General features: G+C 40.8%; 2 protein-coding genes across 7 annotated transcripts in view; both read right to left on the bottom strand.

The window, feature by feature from the left end:
* The window catches only part of slc2a4rg (SLC2A4 regulator), a 41,184-nt gene extending 38,265 nt beyond the window's left edge, over nt 1-2,919 (bottom strand). Inside the window, exons 1-2 of one of the 2 annotated variants that reach the window (XM_082518889.1) lie at nt 2,417-2,919; nt 518-753 (exon numbers count right to left, since the gene is read on the bottom strand). In XM_082518889.1, the coding sequence (XP_082375015.1) occupies nt 518-753; nt 2,417-2,686 (506 nt within the window). In that variant the 5' untranslated portion in view covers nt 2,687-2,919. The remainder of the gene's footprint in view (nt 1-517; nt 754-2,416) is intronic. The other variant, XM_082518890.1, reaches the window with a different exon arrangement.
* Nucleotides 2,920-3,809: 890 nt separating this feature from the next.
* LOC309697968 (uncharacterized protein) overlaps nt 3,810-27,746 on the bottom strand; it is a 49,238-nt gene continuing 25,301 nt past the window's right edge. For 4 of the 5 annotated variants that reach the window (XM_082520234.1, XM_082520231.1, XM_082520233.1 and 1 more), the window contains exons 2-9: nt 15,464-15,665; nt 14,007-14,061; nt 13,754-13,844; nt 13,227-13,630; nt 12,717-12,869; nt 11,956-12,117; nt 10,478-10,618; nt 3,810-7,433 (exon numbers count right to left, since the gene is read on the bottom strand). In XM_082520234.1, the coding sequence (XP_082376360.1) occupies nt 6,924-7,433; nt 10,478-10,618; nt 11,956-12,117; nt 12,717-12,869; nt 13,227-13,630; nt 13,754-13,844; nt 14,007-14,061; nt 15,464-15,591 (1,644 nt within the window). In that variant the 5' untranslated portion in view covers nt 15,592-15,665 and the 3' untranslated portion in view covers nt 3,810-6,923. The remainder of the gene's footprint in view (nt 7,434-10,477; nt 10,619-11,955; nt 12,118-12,716; nt 12,870-13,226; nt 13,631-13,753; nt 13,845-14,006; nt 14,062-15,463; nt 15,666-27,746) is intronic. The other variant, XM_082520235.1, reaches the window with a different exon arrangement.

Here is a 27,746-nt window from a genome sequence, read left to right as displayed (position 1 = left end):
CAGTCTCCTTTTCACTTGGTCAAGCGCTTGAGCAATCCTGGCCCTCATAAAGCTTTGGCTCTTTTAAGACGAGTTTCGAAACCATTCTGGATGAAATACCAAACATGCAGTCAGTTAACCAGCACGCCCCCACACCATTCATGCCCAAACCACTGTACAGTTTTAGCCAGATGTCGAAGCATTGGCAAGGAACAGAAGTCCAGAGCTGTGCATGAAAACTGCCTGCAACACTTTTATCACCACATATTCAGTGCCAAACTAGTAGTGGGATGGGGGCTTAATAGAGATAAGAGCACAAAATCTGGTTTGATTGTTTACAATGTGCTGCATAAATCTATAGCTACAATCTATTCACATATGCCCAAGCTTGTGAATGAATGCAAAGATAAAAGTAGGAAACACATCAGATAACTATATTTCTTGAAGTTCTCTTTCATGCAACAAGGAACACTAGAGAAAAGAAAACCAAAGATTCACCAAGTGTCCATGACTATAGATGACATCAGCCTCTCCATACCTGTTTCTGGGGACAGGGATGTGGGATGATGAGAGGGAATATCTCTCTGTCTGTGGTAGGATCTGCCCTTGCGCTACTCTGAAGTTGTTGGTCGGGTCTGGCTGCTTCCCAGGGTTTCTGATGTCCAAATGCATAAAGCCACCTGGCAACTGCCCGTTTACACCCAGGCAGTGAGTGGGGCTTGCCCTTTTCAGGATCCCCGTGGAACCTGTGTCTTTTTGGTCCAACAGGCCATTCTAGAAAATGCAGCAAGAAAAAATTACAGTGAGTTTATCTCTGTTACAATCAGGCCTCGATTAAAAACATTAAGTCTAGCAATACCATTAAGTTCTTATTTAACTGAGCATAAGATTACTGTTTTTCTCTAATTATATATATATATATATATATATATATATATATATATATATATATATATACAAGCCAGGGTATGGTGTTTTTTAGTGTAACCGTTTGCCTTAAATAGCATCTTCTTTAATTTTTCCTTCCTCTCACTTAATAAACCCAAGGTTATTGTCCTCTCCACTGGACATGAACGCTGCTGAACCAACCAGAACAGAAGCAATCCTGGGTTAGAATATGGTTATCATTTCTGTTCCTGCCACCTAAATTACAAAACAACACAAATCTAGAAAAGTAGCTGTGTAAATCTGCTAAATACACATAACTGCCAGGTCCAGTGTCCAGTTTTGTGTATTCTGCGATGCAAATGGAAACTCTATTGAATATTACATGATAATATATGAAAATAACTAGCACGTACAGTGTAAAAGTAACTATATGCCTCATTGTGTTATCTATATAACTGATTAACCACTAACTTTATAAAATGTTACAAATATACTTTGGCAGTCCAGAACTGCTTTCCACATGCTTTTTTCAGATTTAAAAAAGTTTTTAAATCTGAGGTGACAGAAATAAGGGCATGGCCACGCACACCAGACCTCTGGGATTGTCCTATAGTGTCTGCCACTGGGATGCAGAGTATCCATTGGGTTTTGTGGGTTGTGGGGTGGGGCTCCTGTGGCTCTGGCTTGTTCTGCTGGGACAATCAGATTGCGATCTTGGGAATTTGGTAGCAGGGTGCACTATCCTGCTAAAGAGAGGCTGCTGCAACCGGGGAGGGCCCATACTGTTACGGGGTGTGCTTGGTCTGCAAAAATGCTCCAGCCGGCAACAAGTGTCAGAGCCGCATTCATATGAATGGCAGGACCCAGTATTTCCCAGCAGTGTTACATTGTGAGGAGATTATTTTGATAAGTTGATGTCGTGGTTTTAATATCGTGAGTAACTGGCATATTTATTATGAGATTTATTTGCTGTCTGCATAAAGGCTCACAAATTAAATACAGGCACACACAATGCAAGTACAAGGCCGACGCAAACAACAACAACAACAACAACAACAATATATCACGTGTCTTTACTGTTAAGTCCGTGGCGTATGTGTAGTTATAGTCGGGCCTTCCCATGTCGCCAGGAAGCCCAAACTGTAGCTTCACCCTTAAGTTATGGGGGAGGGGGGTTGGGCTTGTAGTTTGACGTCCCTGCCCCCTTTTCTGTAAACTTTGCAAAGAGTGAGCCGCCATTAAAAGCGGTTACAGTACGATGGAGTTAATAATGATAGGAACGGGCAGGAATTGAAATAACGGGCGCTTAAAAGTTATTTAAAAATAACGACACAGTAGTGACGTATAAGCCTCACAGTCGCAACCGTTAAAACGTAATAACAGCACATGAAAATGGCGTAAAATGTCAAAACTTTGAAGTCACACAGCTTGCAGACACGCTAACATTACGTGGGCGATATTATCTTGAGCGGTAACTCGGGTATATGAAGGGACTTTACCGGCTAATGGAGTCGTGCGCACACGCGTAAAACATCTCAACTGCACTTACTTTTTCCACGTCGTGCAACAGCCGACCACCCAGAGACAGCCCGTTCCCTTTTAGAGGGGTCCTCTCGCTTTTAATCTCCGCCGCCAAGCCGCCGTCCATTACGTTTTTGTACGGCACGGCCCCGTTTGTGTACGCCGACATGGAACCGGTTTTTTCCACCGAAGGGACCCGGGTGTCGCGGAGCACCGAGCGGCCGGTCCGACAGTTAAAGTCCGCACCGCCAGCTCCTGTCCCAACCGACGACTTCTCCACAATATATTTGGACTCCATATTCAGACAAGGCGAGCAGGAGAAAGAAAACCAGCTTTCTAGAAATTTTAGTGCAAATTGCTGGAGTCAGATACATTTATTAGGATTGTCGCAAGTTGATGGGAACTGTCTGTGTCTTTACTTATATCCTAGCCTACATGTAAAGTTTTCTACCACTGCCGCCGCCGCTGCCCCAAAAAGCCGCCCGGTCAGGAGGATAAAAGATTGTTTTGCCTCTTTCCTCCAAACGGCTGCCACGCCCCCTCTGCTCCACTCCTATTGGTGCTCTGCATATATAAACATTACATTCTGGCACGCGTCCACCGCAAAGCTGCAGGTGATTGGCTAGTTTCACTCTGTCAATAACATTTTTTTCGAAGCTAAGTACTGTGGGTGGAAGAGAGAGAGGGGCGTGTTCTCAGTTTACCGGCCGGTGTCTGTCGACGCTGAGCCGGTCTGCGAGGGAGGCGAGGTCGAGAGAGTACAGGAAAAACAGCGTGCAGGCCTCAGCGGCTAACTGCGCATTTATAATTTTGCAATTCAAATAGCACTTTAGCGAGTTGCAAACTATTACACCTGAACTTCTCATTGTAGGCGAGTTATTATAGAAAAAATGCATACACTGCTTTCTCCTTATAAGTGACTTGGCCTGCATTAATGGGGAAATGTATGCTAATTCAAAAGTTAGCATTTTGGAAAACTAACACCGTCCGGACACAGTAGCATGAAACACTGCAACTCACTGCAGTAAATAAGGTCATTTGCAGAAGCAAGGTACAGATTTATGGTGATTAATTCAAATCTGCGTAAGCTTGACTTGCACTGCATTGCACGAGAGGTTTCAGGTCATATTCCTCTATTTTTATATGTCGTCCATGTGTCTGCTTCCTTTTTATAAAATGCCTTTTGAGTGTGGTCGGAAAGAAAAAAAAAGATTTCAGCAACCTTTCTTCATTCAGCATAGCTCCTGTTATTGAACGACACAGTACACCTCCCAGCTGTTCCTGCTGTATTGCTTAATTTCTCACACAAAAAAGCATTTTCTTGTAAGCTGCACTTTCAAATGAGAGGCCGCTGCAGAGCAGGAACCAGGTGTAGTTTGAAAGCTGTCACAAAGCAATGAAACTACAGGCAAAACAAACACTTTCTGATGTGCCACTTTATTAGAAAAGTAAAAACTCACTTTAATGTTTTATGAAGGTTAATATAAAACATTACAATCTTCTGCATACAGTATCTGCACTGTCACACTATATTTTAATATATGAATTATTTTGAAACTAAAACCTGTGCTTTAGGAACATACAACATTGGCTACAGCTGTCACAGCAGTATTGGCCCATATTTATATAAGCAGACAATTAAGAAACAGGGTCTGTATCTGCATGGAAAGCATGAAAGATTTTGCATCCACAAAGTACAATGTGTCTGTGACAACCATCTCTTTTTTTTCAACAAATGTATACTGTATGTTACATTGCAACAACATCAGAACAGCAACAGTGTATTTTACACATTTACATCATCATACTGTATTTGTGCAATGAACATCTGTCTCGATGTGTGTATAACAACCAAACATATCCATCAGTGCTTTTTTTTTCCTCTCGGGATAAAGGAAATGTGACACATTAGGTGACAGCCAAAGAAAAAGGATTAAGTGCGATAGCGGCTTCCAGCCGGCATTGTTTAAGGGAAGCTTCAGCGGAGCTTGTTAAGCGTCTCAGCTGTTGGCCATTTCTCACATTAGATAATAGTTGAGCCGAGGGTGCATTGTTGATATCGGACTGGGGTTGGCGTGACCCACAGCCTCTGCCCTCTTCCTCAACTTCCATTTCGCTCCCAGTCCCTCAGAATAGCACATCAAACACCTCACCTGCACAGCGAGGGAGGAAGGTGAAGCTAAGGAAAAAGAGGTCTGTATTATAGAATGAACACAGCTGGAAAAGGGAGCATTATGCAAGAGCTGACCAAATGTAAGCAAAATGTGCTTCCTCCCCTAAACTGGAGAAGCACATGGTTGAATGTTGCTCTCTGTGCACACACTAGAGGAGAAAGAGGAGGAGTGTCCTGTGGGTCTGTGTCCATTTGCAGTGAGCCTCATCCAGCTTTATACTGCGTGTGCACCCTCACCCCCCACCCCCTCAACATGACACTTTCTTGCTCCCCCAGAGCAGAGAATAAACACAGCTCTACCCTAAACTCCCAGTGGCTCCTCCCTGTTAGCTCTCTTGCTCTGCTCCTCCAAGTTGTTGCTTTGGAAAAACTGCTTTGAGTCACATGGCAAAAAAGAAAAACAAAAGTACAACAGAAAAGATTAACAAACAAGATCAGTTATGTACCACAATATTTTTCATCTCGATATATTAAAGCATGCACTTTTTTTTGACCAAGCAGGAAATATTGCACCAACAACATAAACATACTGTTTTTATGGCAGTGGTATGAGCTATTCAACCAATAGAATTGTCAGTAGGTAAGAAAAAATAAACAGTGCATTAAAATACAGAGTGCATTTGTTTTTACATACTTTCTGACATTATTAATTTAATTTACTAACCTTACTAAACCTGTCTTCTCTCTGCATTTGGTCTCACAGTGAGATCAAATACATCTTATTACTCTCAGCCAGCGAGCAAGTTTGTATCCCTCTTCACTTCATATCTTTATGCCCATTTATTAAGCCTCAAATATTTTGTTTTTTTCCCCTCTGTTCCTTTTTTTTCTTCAATGTTTCCCCACAGCTACATGGGAAAGACATTGTTTATAATGGAAGCAAACTCAGGACAGAGGCTGGAGACATGGGTGGGGAGAGGGGCAAACTTCCAAAAGACACTCGCTGGTCATTTTTATGCCCAGCTCTTTATTTTCCTTGGAATCCAAGACTTCTGTTGCTATTTCAACCACAAGACTTAAATCTGGTAAGCTACCGGGAGCTCTGGGTTTAACTTAAGTCCAGAAAACGAATCAGAGCTGTGCTTTTTACGGCACAATAATGCACAAATAAGCCCAGCAGTCCTGCAGCTGTCCAGCGCTAAATTACAATGGTCATAAAATCAGATGTTTACAGTGCCCAAAAGATATGACATTAACTGCGCATGATGAAGCATCCTGTATTATTTTGGACACTCTTTCACTTCCTTTTTTTTTTTGAAAATATTTTTCTCTCTGTATTCACAATAATACTGTAAAAGTCTTGCATTGTGAAATCTATCATCCATATCACTCTTGGGAGATTCTTGCACAAGCCATTCAATACCCCTGACCTGATCACTTTTCCCTGCATCACTGCCAAATATGTGTGCATGTGTGTGTGTGTGTGTGTGTTGGGGTGTGTCAACATGCCTCTAGCTACAGATGTCAAATTTAGGTGGATTTTTAGCTAATCTCTTCATTCAAGTGGAGGTTACACTATCGAGCCAAACATATGCGTCGTGATTATTAAGTGGGCTATTACCAAAAACTGCTAAAAAGCTTGGGTTGGATCATTTCTGAGGACAACATCCTTCACATTTAAACAGGTCTACAAATCATAAGCCAGTATTTGGACACAACACCTCAATCGCGTCTTCCAGGCAGCAGGTCGGCGCACAATGAAAACCTGTTTCGAGTGTTTATTTTAGGGAGAGATAGCACCGCAAATCTCTGTGACATCCATGTGCTTAAGAGGAGGCGTGTACATGTGTGTTTGTGTGTGTATACTGTGGACAATACGTTACAGTGTGCCTCACATTCCTTGTACAATATAGCCAGTTTCACTGCTACTGTTTTTAGTTGCACAATGCATGCACATTTCTTTATATTATATTTTATCATACTCAGGACAGAGTATAATATATATATATAAGTGTGTTCTTCTGAGGTTGTGAGTTACACCACATATGCTTTAAAGAGTTTTCATATAAAAATAAAGATATTATGGAAAATGTTGCACAAACAGGTGACTATGGTGAGTGACACAGCAGATTGAAGATCTCTATCCCAGTTTTATTTGTTTGTTTGTTTGTTTTTTTCAAATGATTTTAGTCCATATTTGGGCTGGACTAGGCTTAGGCTGGTTCTTAAGTACAGACCAATCAAAGGAAGTCTGAACCTGGATAAAGACCCTGTTTGTACCTGATTTCAACACAAAATGGATCCTCATGTTGTTTTACTATAGAGGGCCTTGTGTCTATGTACAGCAACCTGTTGTTCTGTAAACAGGAAAATCTCCAGACTCTATACCAGTGGGTTCTGGGCCCTTTTGCCTGTCAGTCAGCTACAGGCCTGTGACATACATCTCCATGCCATCATTGAAAGTAAAGATGGTGGTAGTGCTGTTGCCCCCTTGTTTCACATCACTGATGGTCTCATAGAAGTTTTCCCCACCAGGCAGGCCTCTAGTAGGAAGGGTGCTTGGTCCTGAGGCCTGAGGTGCTGCTGGTGTTGCCTGCTGCTGCTGCTGCTGCTGCTTCTTTCTCTTCAGAGTGGCACTACCCCCAGCTGTGCTGTTATTGGTTCCCCCTTGCTCACGTTTCCGGTGTGGGTCGATAGTCGCGTATGCAGGGTCTGACTCAGCCACTGGGGAAGACCAGGACCTGTCTCCTACAGGCTCGTAGCAGGGTTCCTCCTGCGAACGTGCTTGGCTCTGGACTCCCCTACCTCGGCCCCGAGAACCCATGTTTCCTCTATCTCCACCAAAGGATCGTGGGAGGGTCTTGGCTCCATTGTGTTCCATAGGAGGTTTCTTTTTCTGGGTTTTACATACGATAGAGTAGGTGTCTGCAATCTGAGAACACACACAGTAGGAGAAGGAAGATGTTGTTAGTTAATAACGCTGCACTACAACTCTATCCTGTAGTCCACTGATGACAGCTCCTTAAATAGAAGCTATGTGTTGGTGAAAGTCCGTAACCACACTTGCACTGGCATTTAAATAGTCACCTCTTTCCCAGTTCCTGAGTTATCTATATGTAGCTCCAATATTTTTGTAATTACCCGTTTTTGTCCACTTCTGTATGCATTCCAGATATAAAGGTATAATTTGTGAATAAGTCGTTTTGTATATACTACAGGCTCAGACAAATAATAATTGTCCGAGCCTGGACTGTGTACATATGCAACAGTTTGTGTATGTGTTGACAGAGCTCTGTGCTGTGACCTGACCTATTTTTTTTCTTTTTTTTTTTACAGGGCAGGATAAGAAAGAGTAAACTATGTTATCAGTCCGTTAAGTTCTAGGCCGAGAGGCAGCATTAACTGTGCAGTGGACGAACCTGTTAAAGTTTCACCACGACTGCTTTGGCAACAGAAGTATAGTGTGAAAGAGCTGGATCACAGCCAACTTGCAAAAAAAAAATGTAAAAAAAATAAAAAAGCTTTGTGCTCATTAATGGACTTTGTTCTCGTCTTATTTGCTTATGTGCATTTTTTTTTTCGTGCTCTGCATGTGCGTGCATATGCAGTATGAGTGAGCTCATACTGCATATGCAGATGTCCGAATGAGAAAATCGGACATCTAGAATTTGCCACTTAAGGCCATGTGTGAGGTCTTATGCAATTTTGACACAGAAATACCAGAGGTCACGACACTGGTTTATCAGAATTCCCCACAATAGAAGCATAAGAGCAGAGGATTGTGGGACATGGTCTTGTTTACCTTCCATGTTCACACCCAGGCCAGCAGCTCTGATCTACTGGCCCTGAGAAACACTGGCTATGCAAACTCTTGTGTCCACCCCCACACACAAACACACACACAAAGACATGTACACGCTTACACGCGGAGCAAGATTAGTCTTGTTTTTGTGCACTCCCAAACAACTGAAACCTGAGAACACAGAGACAGTGCTCTTTGTGCGTGTGCTCACCTTGCATTTATATGTCTTACATATTTACCGTCCCTTTGAAATACACTTTAAGTGTAAATCACTTTCACTGTCTGTAAATCTTTCTCTCTCTCCTCTGTTTGTTGGTTCTATCTCTGAGAGATTTCAAGCGATGCACACTCCCTCCCCCCACAAATCTCTCTTTTGTGACCTTTTTGGATAAACAAAGACCCTAGCGTATGGTGTAAGTGTGTGCAGCCAATGTGGTGTGTGTGTGTGTGTGTGCCTGTGTGTGTGTATGTGCAAGCGTATGCACACGTGTGCACACAGAATTTGCAGCTCTGCTGCAGAGGAAGGAAGTCACAAGATGATGGGGATTTCAAAACTGGGCTTCGTATCTGCAGCTGTTGAGGAAGCCTGCACATTGTATGTTTTCTTTTCTCCTTCCTCACCCAGTACTCCTTTTTGTTATGTTTCTGGCATTGCTTGAACACTCTGCTTAGACCGAGGCTTCGCTAAGTCACAAATTTATTTTCTGCATTTGCTGATTTGCAGTGGAAACAGCCATATGCATGATGCATCTGTGTGTGATCAACTTTATGAATAGCAGATATGGCGCAAGTTTCCAAACAGTCTTCTAGCAGTTGATATTCATCTGGTAAGACATGTTTCATGCAATGCGATTGGTTGGGGAAGGCAGCGCCTCCTAATAGCCACAAATGGAGTGGAGCAGAAGAAGAGAGCGCCAGAAAAGAGGAGGAGATTTAGTCGGGAGTGGAAATCCAACACCTTTCGACGATTGTAACTGACAAACTCTAGAGGATACAAAGTATATCGGCATGTTAGGGCAACTGAAAACAGAAAAACAGCCGCTAAAAAGAGAGAAAAGTCTGTAAAAGACAAAAAAAAGAAAAAGAGATAGCAGGATGCATTCAAGGCCAGCTGCTCTGTGTATCAGTCTGATTTGCAAAAAGAGGAGTTAAAGTGAAGCCAAACAGTTGAGACGTAACCTCTTCGTCTCCACATACAGCATTCAACAGCATTGTGTGGCTCAACACAGGCGTAGACAAGAAACTTAGCAGTAGCTTTAAACTTGTCAGGACTGCTGCTCTACTGTTCTGAACATGCCTACAGATAGACAATATGGATACAACCATACTTTATTTTAGTTCATCCTTTTTTCCTCATCCTTAATGCAAGAAAGTTTTATTTTGTTGTCAAAATTAAGAAACTATTACTGCACAGAAACTATCCCTGGCCTGTTGAAGATGATAGAAAAGATTGGTGAATGGAATGGAAAAAGAGAAGTTGTGTTAAACACAGACTAATTATAGACAGGGGTCTGTCCATCTAGCTGGACTGACTCCCCCAGCCCCTCGGGCATAACAGAATTTCCTACACAACTTGCAATTCTCTCACTTCATTCTGTATCCAGCAGAGAGAAAAGATGAGACAGGGGACCGAGAGTGGAAAAGTGGGGGTGGCGTTGCTCTGCAGAAACGCATGCGGTGGAGTATCTGACATGACTGGCAAAGCGCAGGTTTCCTCCTTCCCCCACCAGACATATGCTGACCCAGTCGAGGTCATGGTCTTGGATTGATGAAGCGAAAAAAACCCAACCAAAATCTAGCATATAACAAGCATCTCCATGAATGTGAAGAGATTATTAATTATTTCAGGGCAAGCAATACTCATGTCTGATCTGTCTGCTCATACTTTCAAGGCAGATAGATGAGTGGGGGGAGGGGCTGGAGATTAGGGTCAGGGTTCACGCAAGCAGGGTGTTGGATCCATGTCACGCAACCTTTGCCTGTAAGCAGAAACCTTGTATGACAGGCAGGTCACAGGGCAGCAGTACTATGACGGCATGCCATATGAGATGGGCGCCCCCTTCGGTAAACACAGCAGTAATCAGAAACCTGTCTATCTATCCATCTTCTTGTAGCCCTTACTTTTTAGTAGTCCCTCCCTCAGCTCCCACCACATACACAGACACAGATACTACCTCCTTTGCAGTTGGAGGCGATGGGTGTCCCTGTTCATTCTCCCCAGGTGGGTGATGTGGAGGTGGGTGCAAGGTGATGATGTCGTTGTCCTCTGGAGGCTTCCAGATGTACTGTTCCCCATTGCCCATGAACACTGCTTCCTGTTAGGAAAATCAAAGTAAGAGCTCAGGCAAATATTGCATTTACAATCTTTAAGCGCTGCAAAAAGTACATATCACAACATGTAACAAATAGCAGGCTTTTGAAAAACAATTCTATTTCAAAATAAGCTGTATAGTTATTTTTGAAAAATGCTTTAGAGGTGTAAACTAGTGCCAAGCAATGGATTCTATCTGGAGTGAGTTAATCAGTTTCTCCTTGTTGTGTGGCCAACTCTTCCACAAGCTTTTATGCAAATCCCTTCAGTCAAAGACATCCTGCTGACAGACAGGCAGACCCACTGACACACAGACAATGCCTCCGAAAACACAACCTCCATTTAACTCTGCCTGTAAGAGTTAAATGGAGGAGGAGGCAATTTTAGCAAGAGTTTAGGGAAAACAGCTAAGAAAAATCTCTGTTTTACAAAATTACAGGACCTTCTTAAACTTCAATTCCTACAACTGAATTCACAGTTGCATAGATTCGATCAAATTATGTGAACAATGCCATTCTATTTGTTTCCATGCTAAGAAACAGAAGACGCGTGGGAAACTAACACTAAAATGGACGCAGTAACTACTGGTGATGAAAAACCAATTAGAAATCATGTAGTGGTGTGTACACATGTGATCAAGGATGATTAAACTTTTATATGTTCCTCCTGTTCCTCAGTCAGAGTGAGTAATAGAGGCCTGGGCAGAGTAAATGGCTTCAATATGTGAACAATATTTATTCCCACTCTGGCTGCTGGCTACCTGTTAGCCGTTTCTAGACAGACTTGCTGATAGATTCAACAGGACATATATATATATTAAATATATATACATACACACACACATACACACAAAGCTGGGTAGCCTGCCAAACTCTTACATAATCTATCTTTCCACCCTTTACTCAATATTACTGCGCTGCACAGCAAAGTGCAAAGGAGGGAAAGAGTCACACATGCACATGCATTTTTTAAACACCCTTAAATAAATCTCCTTAAAAACACAGTAATAGCCATCCCCATGCTCATAGGTGTTTATGAATACATCCCAACTGGCACATGCAACAATTTTAATAAAACAAATACAATTAAGATAGGATACAAAACAATAAAAACAGAACTTATTGAGGTCAGTGATGTGGTGAACGTGACCACTTCTGCTGTTGTTTCAAAATTTTTTAGCAATCCAAGAATACTAATCTTCAATCTGATTTTAGAAAGCTGTTTGTTTGTGGACAGTGCCCCCTGGTGGTAATCAGACAGCCTTACAGTTTGGAAAAGTGGGTGGATAGTTGGGCGTTATGATGGGTCGCATAGAGCATTCTGATTCAATAATTTCTCTACCTTTGGGAAGGAGTGAAGGTGAAATGGCTCCAGTTGTTTCCGTGGAAACTCTTGACTGCGATGTAGTGGAGGAGGACCAGCAGAGGGTGAATCACTCACGCTCGATTGGCTGTCTGACTGGCTGTCGGCGCCGTTGTTTTCCTTCCTGTTCATCTTGTCAGCCTTGAGGTTTTGAATCATCATTGAAAACATTATATGCAGTTTTAATAAAAGTTTTTAATATAATAGACGATTTTAAAAAGCAGTGTAAAAGATTGAAAGCGAACGTCTTTATTCAATGAATTACACCAATTTTTAGTTAGTGTGTTTTCTTACTTGCACAACCTCCACTACTTAACATTACTACGGTGCGATACTTTAACCACCACTGATCATATCACTAACAATCTGCTACCCTTTTTCCTGACTGATTAGTGTCACGCAAACACATACTTCTGTAGAGACAACATCATGTGACATGACAAAAACATCACCTATCATCTAGTACCCACCGTAAATACATAAAAAAAAAAAGTTTCCATTAGTCACAGTAGGTAACAAGATACATGAATGTACAGCTGAATCTGTGTCCTTTTATTACCTCAGGTTGGGCTTGCTGGAAGTTTTAAAGTGAATGCAGGTAAATGATTAAAGATTTACTCCTTATACTAAACTGACTTAGAATAGTTCCCTACTCATAGCTTTAATGAGGGAAACGCCACCTCTTTAATTTTAAAAGATACCAGCTTAAAACACTGATAAAAACAAATCAATGTAATTACCTTTCTAAACTTTCGTATAGATGCATACTCGGCTAAAGATGGATCTTGAACAGCCAGGGAATTCACAGAAGAGAGAGGTGACCTACTGACCCCACTTGCTCCATTACCTCGTCCCGTCATTGGTCCATTAATAGTGTCATTCCCTCTGCCACCCTGGGAGTAAAAAATATAAAATGGGAACAGAGAAAACATGTAAGCATTGCCTAAAATTATTAGCGTCAACCATCCAAAAACACACACAGACACACAAAAATTACATGCAAAGCACCCTAAGCTAATGTTGCATGAACAAGGCAATGATGCAAGCCATCTATATGCAAACAAACAGCGATTTTAGTTGTAATACTGGTTCTTGTGCGGCACATTTTATTTCACGTGACTAATAGCTGCTGTTAAACTGCTTAGTGCATGTACCTCCCCAGATGTTTTTCGGAGAAATGTACATGAATGCATGATTGCTCGTGAGCAAGTTGCTTTATATTTACAGCTATTTAAAATGCATGTACGTACGTTTGCGTGCCCGTTTCCACTCCGAGCTCCGCTGGCATGAGTAGAGGGGCTTTGAGGAGCCCTGGCTATAGCTGGAGCGTTGGCTGATGTGGTTGGTGGGGCAGAGGGTACTTTTGGGCCTTCCCGGACACCTACGCTTTCATATAGGCCATCATCCAGGTAGTGGGTAGGGGTGGGGTTATTGCGTAGGCCCACCTCAGTGTAGGTGTGATCTCTTGCTTCGCCTCCTCCTCCTCCGCCTCCCCCTTCCCCTCCCGTTTCCCCTTCTCCCCCCTGGCCAGATCTCTGTGGACTGGTGGGGATCTGGGGGAGCTGTCGGCCGTGGGAGGGCCTCAGATCCGTCTGGGAGCGGCGACTGTGGAGAAGCAGGAGGTCCATACTAGCTGGACGGCTCTTACTAACAGCTGCGCAAAAGAGAAAGATGAGGGAGAAGCGTAAGGAGATGGTTGTGTCATGGCTGAAACAGTGTAACGGCTTATTGTAGTATATCATTTATTGTCACTTAAGAGCTGTTAGCCACCACTTACAGTTTCCATTGCAGGGAAAGCGATTGATCTCATGGAGCCTGGTGTCAGATTTACTCATGGAGTTGAGTTTTGGGTGGCGAAGGGTACCCTGCTGTCGTGCACACATGGACTTGTTAATACAGACGTAAAACATGCAAACGTATGCATGTGCATCTGTACTTAGCTTGGAGGAAAAAGAGCAGTGGCAGATAGAGAAGTGGAGAGAGGAAACGAAGAAGGGAGGAAAAGATAGAATAATGAAAAGATGTCTCACCATATTTACAGATGTCCCTTTCTCACCGGCCGGAGGGTGCTTGCTTTTGCTTTTCCTGACACAAAATCAAAGTGAAGAAGGTCAACAGAAGCCAGTGGACAGAAAGAGAATATACACACACTCAGAGCAGATAGATACTATCAGCATCCAACTCTGGTTAGGGCATAAAAGTCCTCGGTTGATAACAAGAGCCCAGTAAAACATTGAACGAGCGTGACTCAGGCTTTTTTGCCAAAGTGGAGAATGACCTTCACTGCAATTTGTTTTTCAAGATAAGAGCAGGCAAGCTCACAATTATTAATATGTTGTTTGCTTTGTGCCGATTCTCTTTGCAATTTCATGTTACTTTCCTCTAGCATTAACCTCGTGAAGCAAATGTATGGAGTGCACTGTGGATCCCCGGAGGCTGTATCTATAGGAAACAGTTGATATGGCTGAGAGTGTGACGAGAAGACAAGAGCTCCTAGGTGCAGGTGCAAATGTGACAACAGTTCTACCCCCACCTCTGAGATCTGAGCTCTTACTGCTGTGCTGCAAAACAGAGCGCTGCAAACAGGTGCAGAAACCATACACTGCACCTTCTTATTATGCAAGTCGCTTAAAATAAATCTGAATATAAAAGGTGCCACGGGAAGTTGTGGCAGATCCATGTCACTGGAGCTAGATATTATCTCCTCTAGTAAGCTGGAAATCTTTTGTTCAAACATATGGCCATCATTGCCCAAGGAAACCACGAGAAGAGAGCTCCCCTTGGAGCTTTTCATAATAACATGGCACAGCAGAAGGGTTTAAGGTAAAAATGACGTGAAGGCATAAAGTCAGATCCACTGCAATCTTTGGAATTTAAAAGAACCTTACATCTTAAAAATCAGAAGCTTACATCTTCTTTACAATTTAACACTACTGCAGTTATGTTTTCATAAAACAAACGAGGTTCTCTCCACATGCTTGTCTTTGTATACCATAGCAACAAAACTGCAGTGCCTCTGATTGGTCTCTGAGGGCTCGGCAAAAAAGTCATAGGCTGTTCCATTGCTCCTGCCTGGCTCAGAGTCTAATCCTTTGTAAACCGTGGGGTGTCCCATTGCTTTTGCCTGCTGAGTAGTTTGCTGGAGAGGGATGACGTGATCCTGCTCTGACTCTGGCCTGTCTCGTCAGTGTCCTGTAAACATCATTTCATCTGATCCGACACTCGCAGCCATTAACATTCATTAGCGCCACTCTGCTCAAAGCAGGGGATAAATGAGATGGAGAGGAAGGATGTAGAAGTGAAAAGAAAGGAAGGAGGAGAAGAGTTCAGAAGAAGCGGAGACACATAAAAGAAAGAGGGGATAGTGAGAGTAATTTGGGAAGGCACTAAAGCAAGAAGCTGCAAAGATCATAAAACTGGCCGTTCATCATTTTATTCCACGGCCTACTTATACCACATTTCAATGTCACGTGACCACAAATCATACCTTTGGCAGCCGACGCAGACAAGGACGATCAGGATGGTGACCACGAAAGCAGACGCTGCTGCAATGGCTCCCAGTAGAAGCAGGTTTTGGTAGGTAAGGTTGTCTTGAGAGCCCCCTTGTCTTTCCATGACACCCACTCCGTTTTGCTCACTTCCTTACTCAAGCTTAAACTCTTCCGCTCACACCGTCTGCTAAGGAAAACCTGCAAAGATAGAGGAGAAGGATAAAGCACGCGATACAACATATGAGTGACATGAGAGATAAGAAAGCAAAATGCTGCCTAGAACAAGGTGAAAAAATGTGCGTGTGTGTTTGTGTGTGTGCTCCTGATTTGCCTCTGGCTCTTTGTCACTGTCTCATTCTGACATATCAGTTTCTATTTTTGACTCAGTCGAATAATGCACAGAAAATAGAACACCTTACAAAGCAGCGGCTACGAGCACGCCAAAATTTGTTTCATCACATTCTTTCTTTTTGCTGTTAAAAAAAGATCAAATGATACCGTAACATTCATTTGACTAACCAGAGAGATTCTTGCAGTTAGTTTAACAGGAAAAACCAACTGAGCTCCCAAGAGTGTGGCCTCACTGACGGAAGGACCAGGCTCGCTGCTGCTACACTCCATTTGCCTGCAGAATTCTTTTTCTCATATCACAAGTGGCTCAAACACTGACGAGCAAAATGTTTCAGTTTTAATAATGAAGTGTACGACATACAAGGTAGGATTTTCACTTCAGGTCTTTTTATATAATTTACTTCACAAACACACTCAATTTGATTTACATAAGCCTTAAATGAGATTCGTTTTCCAAAATGTGCTGCCTACTATCAGGTTAAAATGTGTTAATATCAGCATATTATTAAGTATAGTACATCAACAAGGTTGCAGTAATGACCAATTTTTATAATAAATTGAGTATTTTACAAACTAGGCTGAATTTATTTTATACCTGTGCATTTGTGGGAGTATGGTACTTCTATTTGAAAGTGGTATGGAGTACAGTATGTAGTAAAGGAAAAGTTAATTCTTCCTCCAATTGCATTTCTGTGAATATATTTTTATAGATGGACTGCATTCATAAACTTTACTGAACAGTACAGAGAGAGGTGTCGGGGAGACACAAACATCACGGTGAGATGAGTCAGATATTTCAGTGCTTTTACCCTGTCTGTTTCCTAGTGCGGTATATTTAGGTTCAGCCAAAGTGACAATCGAGGAAAATGATCAGTGAAATTGCAGCAAGCTGATATAACCTACTTTCTGTATGCTCTATTAAGGATACTGATATTTAATTAGCTAACTATTTAATTACGCTAATGATCTTTAGCTTTTAGTGCACTAAGCTGCAGTATTGGTTTTATTCCAAGCAGAATATTTTAGTGTTTTGCCCAGTTAAGTTATTTTTAATATAAATGAACCTTACATTTCAGTTACTACAGGACAGCCTAGCTTTCAAAAAGAGACTCACACTTTTGACGAATGTCTTACTTAATGAAAAATGCTAGATGCTTTTTAATGATATTTAGTGCCAACACTAACTTTACCAGTACCATATGATCAGTACAGTTAACATACACATACCAGTATAATGTTTTTATGTTGATATTATTATTATTGCTTTTTGCATTTTTTTTTTTACTAGAGGCTGACTATTAGTAGCTCTTTGCCAATATACTGGTACTGCAAAGAAGACAAAATGAGACAAACACATTTCAACCATGTTATGAGTGTTGTGGTTGCATAGTGTGTCCACAAAGGCAACAGCCAACTGATCCGAGCAGAGCTAGATGGACCAAAGTAAGATTATTTCTATACTACATACACATATACACACATACACACATACATACATCAGCCAATATATGAGATCCAAGTCCAAATATCTGCACTGGTATCAGTTTCAAAACTCGTATATCGATTGGGCTTTATTTTTAAGTATATTGTGTCTTCACTTGAACAGAGTATTTATACCTTGTGTTAATTTACGTCTTTCAGCTTTAACGGGCCACATTGTTGCAAGCTAACCCTAGACGTCAGCTATGGTTATCTAGTTAGTCTGCAGTGTTAAGTTATCAGTGTCAATATTTAACACGAACTAATGTCTACTCATATCTTAAGTTCGTTAAGTGAACATCTAAGCTTAATTTTGCAAAAGGCTGCTTCATCTATCTCTAAAACCTGAACTGAATATAGTCCAAATATACTCGGAATTACTAACTTATCAGCCCAAGTTATTAGGAATAAGGCACACGAACACACTATATGCTTTGCATTCTTCTAGAAACACAGACAATGGCATCCATGCGGTTAAGGATTGCATCCAAGTGACAAAGCGTACAGTGCACAGAAAGAGGTCATGGCAGGCTGTATACAGCTGTACATAATGTGTGTGAGAGAGTGATTCTGGAACATACCACCACAGGATCTGGCTCTGGCTTCCTGTTTCTTGGAGATAAAACTACATCTTTTCCATGTCCTCTTTTTTCTCATCTGTCTCTCTCTCTCTCTCTAGATCTGCTTTCCTCTCTCTCTTTCTCTATCTGTCTGTCTGCATAACCCTGCAGATATGTGAGGCGATGCACAGCGAATGAATTAGCAGAGCAGAGGCCTCAGACAGCCCTTTATGGAATAGACAGACAGGGAGGCAGAGTACATCACAGTGGAGAGGGGGGGGGGGGGGGAATGAGGCAGAAAATGAATGAAGGCAAATGGTAAGAGAGAGGTGGTCAGACACGGGAGCAAATGAGTGGAGATGAAAGGGGAGAATGGTGGAAGATATGCAAGAAAATGGGGGGAAGACTGGGAAAGAGGGGAGCGCACTTCAAACGCGAAGGAGGAACGAGGAGGGAAGGGTGCAATAAACAGTGGGGGAGGGAAGAGAGAAAAGAGAGTGATGAGACTAGGAGGATGAGGACAGCAGAGAAATGCCGTTGCCGTGGAAGCCTTAGAGAATGTGCGATCTACGCGGGAGTATGGAGGGGGGCGCAGAGAGGGAGAAAAAGGAGTCGATGAGAAGGAGGTCATCAGCGGTCTGTTTCTGCCTGCATTTTGTCAGCCCCCTTCTGAAATATTCAGAGGAGAAACACATACGACGGGTGTGTTTCTGAACTGCCAGCGAACACAATGCAAGACGGGAGCACATGTCTAGCAGCATACTTAACAGTACGCGAAGCTCACAAGTGGTGAACAAGCCTCAGAAGGAGGAGGAGAGGCAGTTCCTGCACGACGCGCAACGCCCCTGCAGCATGCTCAACAGTGACACACAGTTAGGGTGCAAGAATGTTTATTCCAGCATCTGTCTTCATTTCAGAAGATTACGTGTAAAATGATGACAGTGATAATAACAGCATATTGAGAAAGATGACAATGGTGGTGATAGCCCTATTGAGGCCCGCTGCTGGTGATTATAATATAGATGTCAGCAATGATGATGAAAGGTGCAGTAGCTAATACTGATGGTAATGGTACTGATGATAATGAGTAAAGAGGTCAAAGGGATTGTTACAAAGACACACTGAGGTGCGGATGCAAGCAGCAGAACTGAGAGAGCAGCAAGCAGGATGCAGCGGTGCAGCACAACCACAGGGTGGAAGGTTTCCTCTGTGTGTCTCTGAGACTCACATACACACACAAACACACACACAGAGAACATAAAACAATTTCTGTGTTACAAATGCCAGTATTTGGATTGCACAATCACTTTGCAAATAAAAAGTCAAATCGTCACACTATTTAACCCTCTAACGTGCAAATGGGGTCTGGCAAGCTTGTGCAGCCTTGTGATTTTGCAATCTCTGCTTAACTAAAGCTAATTATAGATTCCACTTTTAGTTGCTTAAAATAGACTGATGAAAAAAAAAACATCAGCAAGTTTTTCAGGTGCGTGGAAATCTGTTTTAGAGACCAGCAGAGGAAATTTATCAGACTCGTTTCTGCAAATGAATAACTACAAGCATTTTTAGTCATTATCCCTTTAATTAGATATTTAAAAAAATCATTATCAACAAGCTACTTTATGAGCAATGTTTTTTTTACTATGAACCGACCTCTCTTAGATTGCAGCACTACATCAAAAGTGGGCTTTTTTGTAAAGTTTCAAAATAAACATAACCTGGCTCACTTGCATCTCTAAGATGACATTTATATTTCTCTTTAAATTGTGGATTGCATCATGGGTTGTTATACAATTTTAATAACTTTCAGTAGTCAAGATTTGTTGGGTCAGCTTCCTGTGAAGGCTAGCTTTAACCCCTCATTAGGCAGGGAACCATGTATGCTAACATCAAAATTAGCCTCCCCATGCTTCTCTGTGAGGTTGTAGAACCACATGGCTTTCTCCCAGTTAAAAAGCAAAGATCTGAACAAACATGAGCCCGGAGTATTTTAAACTCAAAATGTGTTTTTATTTATTTTTTTTGCCTTTTATTATTCTTACACCCAGTTCATTTTTAGACATACACCAGATGCATTCAGTAAGCCATAACACATAACTCTGGACAGTAGTGCTTAATAGTACACTGGATGTTGCCAAAGGTTGGTATAACAATATACAGTGATACAGTAAGAAGTTTACTTCACCCATAGACATTTTCAAACAGTCAAATATGTGTGCGTTCTTAAGTTTTATGACCTTATAGCAGTTTTTATTATACGTACTTATATTGCATATACTAGTGTATATTTATGCTGTGAGACTTGGTGCAGCTAAAATTGATTTAGTAATCCAATATTGGGATTTATATAGTTTTGATGAAATTTTGTGTAGGAAAAAAATTAAGTGGTACCACTTAATGTTATATATTTACGATTTATATGTCAACGTATTTTGTTTTCAGTGGATCTGCACTTTACTGTTACAGTTTCACTTCAAAGTGGGATATCAATACTGATTTAAAAAAAAATCTTCTTTTGCAACTGTGATCTTCCCTTTTATGGAAAAAAGAGGATGTTGCTGTGCCAGACTATCAACTACCATGCCAGAGAATAGTTCAAGCTGTATTTGGATTTATACACATGCTTAATTCGATGTTTATGAAAGAGCTTAAAGAGCTGCCACATTACAGCAGTTTCACCAAGTGCTATGAAACAGTTCCCTATGACTGGACAGGACTGCACTGTGTGCTATATTTCTGACAAGTGCGAGTATCAGTAAAGATAAATATTCCTAAATAATAATTATTTTGCCTTAAATGTGTGAGAAATCATATAATTGACCTTGATTTGCAGCATAAAAATATTAAAAAAGGGGGGCTGTGCCATATCATATTGTCTGCGATAACATCATGTACATTTTTATGTGATATAAAAGTGTCACATCGCGATATTACATGCCACTAGCTGTGCTCACTAGTTGCAGTCCATATGATATGATTACATGGTGGAAAAGCATAACTGTAGCCAGCTGGTTAAACAGCTCAGCGTAAGTAAGATGGAACATCCAAGGTAGAAAATATATCTCAACTGTATTATCTGACAATCTTCTGCAGCTTCTGAAGTGTTACAAGGTTAAGTTAGTGTTAAACTAATGTGTCGAGCAGCAATTTACAAAGAAAACATGACCTAGGCTACTTTTCTGTTTAAGTTGATTTGTGCTTTATCACTGAATACAATGCTGTGTCACTGTAATACTGCTGCAGACATCTCGTACGTTCACTCTTTGAATTACATAGTGTGTCATCATTGGTGGTAGCACACTTGCTTACACTTGCTGTAGTCTGTAAGCTGCAAGCATTAATAAAATGTTGTTCAGTAATTATTTTTCTATATCGTCAGAAATATTAAAGCAAATTTCATTTAAATATTGTGATTCAATTTTAAGGCTGTATCGCCCAGCTTACAAAAGTAAGAAAAAATAAATAAATAAAAACAATTTTAACTCACATCATATCCTCCAATAACACACGAGGGTCGAAATTTTACATTTCCAAGTATTTCAATGAGTGCCCTATGAAGGGTTCACTGAAAGAGCAGAAGAGCTGAATAGAAATGACTTCAATACCAACAGCGCCAAATGTTGCACAAAGCACAAGCTGGACGGCTTTGGGGAGTCTGAGTATATATTAAGTATATTAAGGTTCGCCTCAGCATTTCAACAGTGATTCCCTGCAGTCATCCAAAATTAAAGAAATCTGTGCAGCTGCTCTTCTTCTTCTTGTATCCTAGAATGGCTCTCTTATAACGACTTACATAAGGTTACTTACATTACTTAGTTTCTGATTTGGCAAGCTTTGCGAAAGAGACATTTTTGGAGCATCACGTGCGTAAACACAATGCAGAACATGGAAGTAAAAATATTATGTAAAAATAAATCTATTTTGTATTTTACTGATTAAATTATTTTGACAATGCAGCACCAACTTCTCTGCCATTGGTCTCCATTAAGCATAAAAAACATACTGTATAATGAAGATGTTAATTAACGCTCACCGTAACACACATTGTCATGTTTATGCATTATCAAACTGGACAGATTACACATCACAACCACAGTATTTCACCAAGGAGAGAAATTAACCTTTTTGTTTCCATCAATCACATCACTATCTTTGATTTGATGCCCGCCACTAACTAAAGTTGATGAATCTATTTGCTAAATGTGGGGAAAAACAGAACACTACAAAACAAAGAGGAAAATCACTCTCTGCCTACATCCCCACTGCATAAACTATTATTCTAAAACTTAAGCATAATAATATCCAATATCACATCAGTACTAAGAATGAGTGTGTAAATGAGAAAAGACATTAATGTTACCATAAATAACCTCATAAATTAAAATACTGTAATATCATAAACATATTCTTTATTTCAGTAAATTATCCAAAAATAGACTATAAGTTAAAAAGGACACTCTTACCATTAGTGGGGTAGAATGAACTATTAATATGGCAATACATTATAATGATTCCTCTTCAGGTACAATTATTGACAGAGTAGTAACAAATATCAGTACTTCAGAAAAACATGCAGTCACTGAACTGCACACCCAACAGTTTCACCAGAGTTATTATTTTATGAGTTCTCATGCAGCTTACTTAATGAAAGTGAGCAAAAGCTGCAGCGAAGAAGAAGAAACTCACTTTGGGTAAACAATATTGAAATTAAATAACACAATCCTGACATTAAAGAACAAACTAACACCACAGTGTAGTGAATGAAGACACAATTTCAGCTTCTTCGGGTGTATTTTCATCTTCGGTTACATAGATATTAAGATTCATTTTAAACTATTGCTGTATTTTCAATTCAATTTTATTGATAGCGTTAAATCACGGCAACAGTCGCCTCAAAGCGCTTTATATTAGATAGATACAGATACAGACTGTACAATGAATGTTATTTTGATGCCATAGCCACTGTGGGCAACACTTTGTGATAGAATGATAGTAATAATTTAGTAATAGCTCAAATAAGAAATAAACAATAATAAAACAACAAAAAACTAAGATATCACTAACAAGACTGCTTGGTTAAATTTACTTATGTAACTATATAGTTACAATCAGGAATAGTATCAGAGTTTTAGCAGGTAATTCGACATTAAAAACTTATCAGTAAAGCTGTAACATCTGGAAAATCTGTCAACATCCCACAAACTATTTTTACACACACACACGTAACAGTAAAAGCCAAACGTAACAACACGTGACAGTATGCAGTGTTTTATTCATAGATGACAATCATTTCCACCTTTTTTCGCTATTTATAGTTTGGCTGGTGTTTTAAAAAAAACATTGTGTTACCTCAACAAAGTTTTTTATCTCATCGTTTTTCTCTTAAAATAAGTTTCAGATTTGGCCATTTTGTTTCCAAAAACTACGCAAAGAGACTTTTTTTGGTTGGCATGACTGTCAACTTCAGTTGAAAATAGTCACGATGAAAACTGACGACGACTCGCTGATTGACAGCTTGCTGTTGAACGCTTTTGTATTTTGGTAACTTTGAGCAGCACCAATAACCTTTTCAGAGATGGATATCTCAAAACCTCAGTATGTAAAACCGAAACTGTCTACAATGCTAGACAGGTGAGTTAAATTTTCTTTTCCCTCCAATTCCCACGTTGGCCACTGTCTCTTCTGTCCCCAAGCTTATTGAATTTATCACATAAAGACTCCCCCAAACCCCACTGTTCCCTCTTCACACTTGATTAATAAAGCCAGCATTCATGCAATTTTTGTAAATGCAGCCAGACAAGGCTGATATGCCCCTTGTATGATCCTGAGCACAGCTTTCAACCTCTGTCATCACATTAGGACAAATTCAACTAAGTGATTATTAATCAACGGCAACAATGGAGTTCTGAGATATGAGGGTTGCTGCGTAAGTGTGTGGGTCTTTGTGAATGAGCGAGTGTGCAGCACTGCTCTTTCCCAATAAATCAACACATCAGTTACAGGCCACCAATGCCCATCGAGTGATATGACATATTTTCACTTAAATCACCTCCACAGCACCGACTTGTAACTAAACAGTCTGTCCTCTTTACTTCCCACCTCCAAATCAATCAATAATGCCATTTGAAGATCAGTCATTGAAGCACGCATTATCTGTGTTTGACAGAAATAGATGGCAATCAGAGAAAGAAAGAGGAGAGTGTAGAGGACAACATGCCTTATGAGGCAAGTTCATCAGAGGCCTGTAGTGCAGCATATTACAGCTAAAAGGAGACGCGGAATCACATCATGTCCGTGGCAATCTCAGGCCCCGCGGGACACCGCTACGCTGCGCATAACAACATGGACTGATGGGGAGATAGCAGTAAAAAGGGAAAGAGACGCACAGGAAGGCAGGTGGGGTGGAGGGATGGGGGTGCGCAGCTTAACCCTCTGACATTTTTGCCATCAGCTAAGCCTCACTAACACACACGGACACACACACACAGGCACAGGACTAAGACCTTGTACAGGAACTTGAAAATTCAGTTTGCAATTTAATGCCTATCCCGAAGTGACCTGTTACAAACGGTCGCATAAAAGATCAAGTGAATTTAACCTGCTGAGCTTTTGTCCTGGACTAACGTTCTAATCTCATAACCAAGAACAAATATGATTTGGACTCTGCTAAAAGCTTACTAAGCATACTTTCCTTAATGAGCAAAAGCATTAAGTGGCAAGTGTAGGGTCAGTTTTTTTGGTTTTGTTTCAGAATAGCCTGTTTATTTATGAGATATAAATAAATATGTTATATATACAGGGCGATTGTGGCTCAAGAGTTGGGAGTTCGCCTTGTAATCGGAAGGTTGCCGGTTCGAGCCCCGGCTTGGACAGTCTCGGTCGTTGTGTCCTTGGGCAAGACACTTCACCCGTTGCCTACTGGTGGTGGTCAGAGGGCCCGGTGGCGCCAGTGTCCGGCAGCCTCGCCTCTGTCAGTGCGCCCCAGGGTGGCTGTGGCTACAATGTAGCTTGCCATCACCAGTGTGTGAATGTGTGTGTGAATGGATATGTAAAGCGCTTTGGGGTCCTTAGGGACTAGTAAAGCGCTATATAAATACAGGCCATTTACCATATATATTAATTTTGGAGGGAAAATTCTACATTTTTTTGACATTTTAAAAATTAAGTAAAAAAAAAAATTAAAGTTTTATCAAAAAAAAATTAAAAAAAATTTTTTTTCCTCAGTTAGGTTCTAACTTCATGAACATCAGTATCCGGCTCTGCAGCTCTGGCACTGCTGCTGACAGTTATCCTTTGCTGAGCTGCTGAATGTGTCTTTCTTGCACAGAATGTATGACTTTTCTCTGTTGACCACAAGATCATCAACTGCCATTTCACCTAAGCCTTACGTTACTTGTGATTTAATATGTTCACTTATTAAACATTCAAATAATTCCAAAATCATGCCACATATTCAAAACCCCTTTGCTGTACACATTTAAAAATTTACAGCCAGGCACGCACTTTGCTGATGCGGTGATCTGTCTATGAGATGAATGGTCTGCTTTGTCTTTCCCTAAATTCAACCACGGGTGTCGTCTTATTTTCAAGGCCCTCTCTCTCTCAGCTATCCATTTTTTATTTACAGACCTACATCCGTCATAAAACTACTGGTAGTCACTGCCTTCGCTCCCAGGCGTTGTTCCTTTTATGTATCTACAAAGCATTTACTGAATTAGGAAAGAGCATATTCAAATTTGCTTGGAATCAGGTGCAAAAATCAACCGATTTAGTATTATGTTAACACTTCACCTGTGCACCTGTGACGACTGTGTGACAATTCAGTTGTGTTTCTGTAGCTTTAAAGTTTATAATATTGTATGTTTTTACATGTCACTGTCCATCTTTTGCATACATACAGTCTTTTTTATGTTTTGCTGTGTGCGCATTATTGTGTAATCCATGGTAACTAAACAGACTGCTGCCCATCCCTGAGCCTGGTTCTGCTAGAGGTTTCTTACAGTTAAAAGGGACTTTTTCCTTCCTGCTCTTGCCAAGTGCTTGCTCAAAGGGGGTCATTTGATTGTGGGGGTTTTCTCTTTATTGTTGTAGGGTGACTACCTTTTAATATAAAGTCCTTGACTTGAAACTGCTGCTGCTGCAATTTGCCACTATATAAATCAAATAACATTGAAGTGAAATTAATTGAGCTGCTTTCCATCTTGGACAAGACATGCTAATTTGAGATTTTTGATCTGTATAATTACTATTACCCTTATTAAATGAAGGTTAAATAACATCCATCCATCCATCCATTGGCTTCCGCTTATCCTTTTCAGGGTCGCGGGGGGCGCTGGAGCCTATCCCAGCTGTCATAGGGCGAGAGGCGGGGTACACCCTGGACAGGTCGCCAGTCTGTCGCAGGGCTAACACACAGGGACAGACAACCAGTCACACTCACATTCACTCACACATTCACACTTAGTGGCAATTTGGATTATCCAATTAACCTATTCCCAGAAGCTGCATGTCTTTGGACGGTGGGAGGAAGCCGGAGTACCCGGAGGGAACCCACGCAAACACGGGGTTAAATAACATAAATAAATGAATAAAAATAAAAGATTTTCATATTTTTCACATTACATTATATTTACATTTTGTCTACTACATCTACTGATACTCTGCATTTATGTTTTTTAACCAATTACATGGATCAAAACCCATCACATTACTAACAGACTTACTAACACCATCCAAGAACTAAACTCGCATATTTGTCCATGCCACAGCCCTGCATACTTGTCCAAAATCAACAGTGTAGTTTATTTTCTCAGCTTGACAAACGTGCCAATTAATGCTGTTTGTGTAGCGTTTGATAAAACCTGCAGAACTAACATTACTCAGAACATGATAGGAAATAGCTAATCTAGAACTGCCTTTTAAAAGATTCGTCAGAAGAGGGACGGACTAATGTTTTGTTAGATTTAGTCTTCTTATAGGATTTGCTTTGAGTACAGAAACTACAGAATAATGTCAGGCTTATCCTTTAGCCTTAAGGCTGTGATGGGACTAACTATGATTTTATTGCATCACACAGCATTTGTATTACATCGTCACAAAGCGTATTATGTAATTCAAATGTAAATAAATGATATTTTGCACATTATGGTGCATTTTGGATACGCTGTGCTGATTAAAGGCCCTTGTTGTTTGTCTGCCATTATAAATCTTAAGGGCACTTGGTTTAAAATGTTAAACAGGTAAACATTTCTAAAATCCGCTCTCTGCTATTCTCACCAGAGGACAGTTGGCAGCTCTACCCCGGTTGCTGTTGGGTATAAAGAACTGTTTGTTTTATCTGTTCCACACCCGATCGAGCGCCTATGATGTCCTCGAACGGCAGCCCTTGTGTTGTTTTATTTTTAGAGTTACACAGGGTTTTGACATTTCACTTGTTTGCCTCATCCTTTGTCGCATGGCGAAATCTTTCCACCATAACACAACAAAGAAAATCCCAGAGGTTGCTCAACAGATTTCTTTGTTTCTCTGAGTTTCGGAGGGGGTGGGATACGTGTTTATTTTAACTGCAGAATGCAGGATGTGCAGAGCAAATAACATTTACCATGAATTGGTGGGAGTTGAATAATAAAGTGTGAGAAATGAAACCATTAGCGTATCTACTGCCTGAAAGCTAATGCTGAATGGGAGCATTTTCTCTTGATGTATATGTAAATTTCAGAGCTGACAGGAAGTGTGTGTGAAATCTTCTGAGTATAAAGAGGCTGTGCAGGTCAAGCTAATAAAAATAGGAGGAATAGACTCAATACAATTTGTTCCGTTCCTGCTTTGTGAGTGCACAGAGGACAGTTCCAGTGAGAGACTACATAAGCTGCAAATACAGTATAGTGCT

The sequence above is a fragment of the Aulonocara stuartgranti genome, assembly GCF_965226115.1.
Source record: "Aulonocara stuartgranti genome assembly, chromosome: 20".
NCBI classification, from domain to species: domain Eukaryota; kingdom Metazoa; phylum Chordata; class Actinopteri; order Cichliformes; family Cichlidae; genus Aulonocara; species Aulonocara stuartgranti.
The sequence above is the reverse complement of the archived record's forward strand: the minus strand, read 5'-3'. Positions and strand labels throughout refer to the sequence as shown.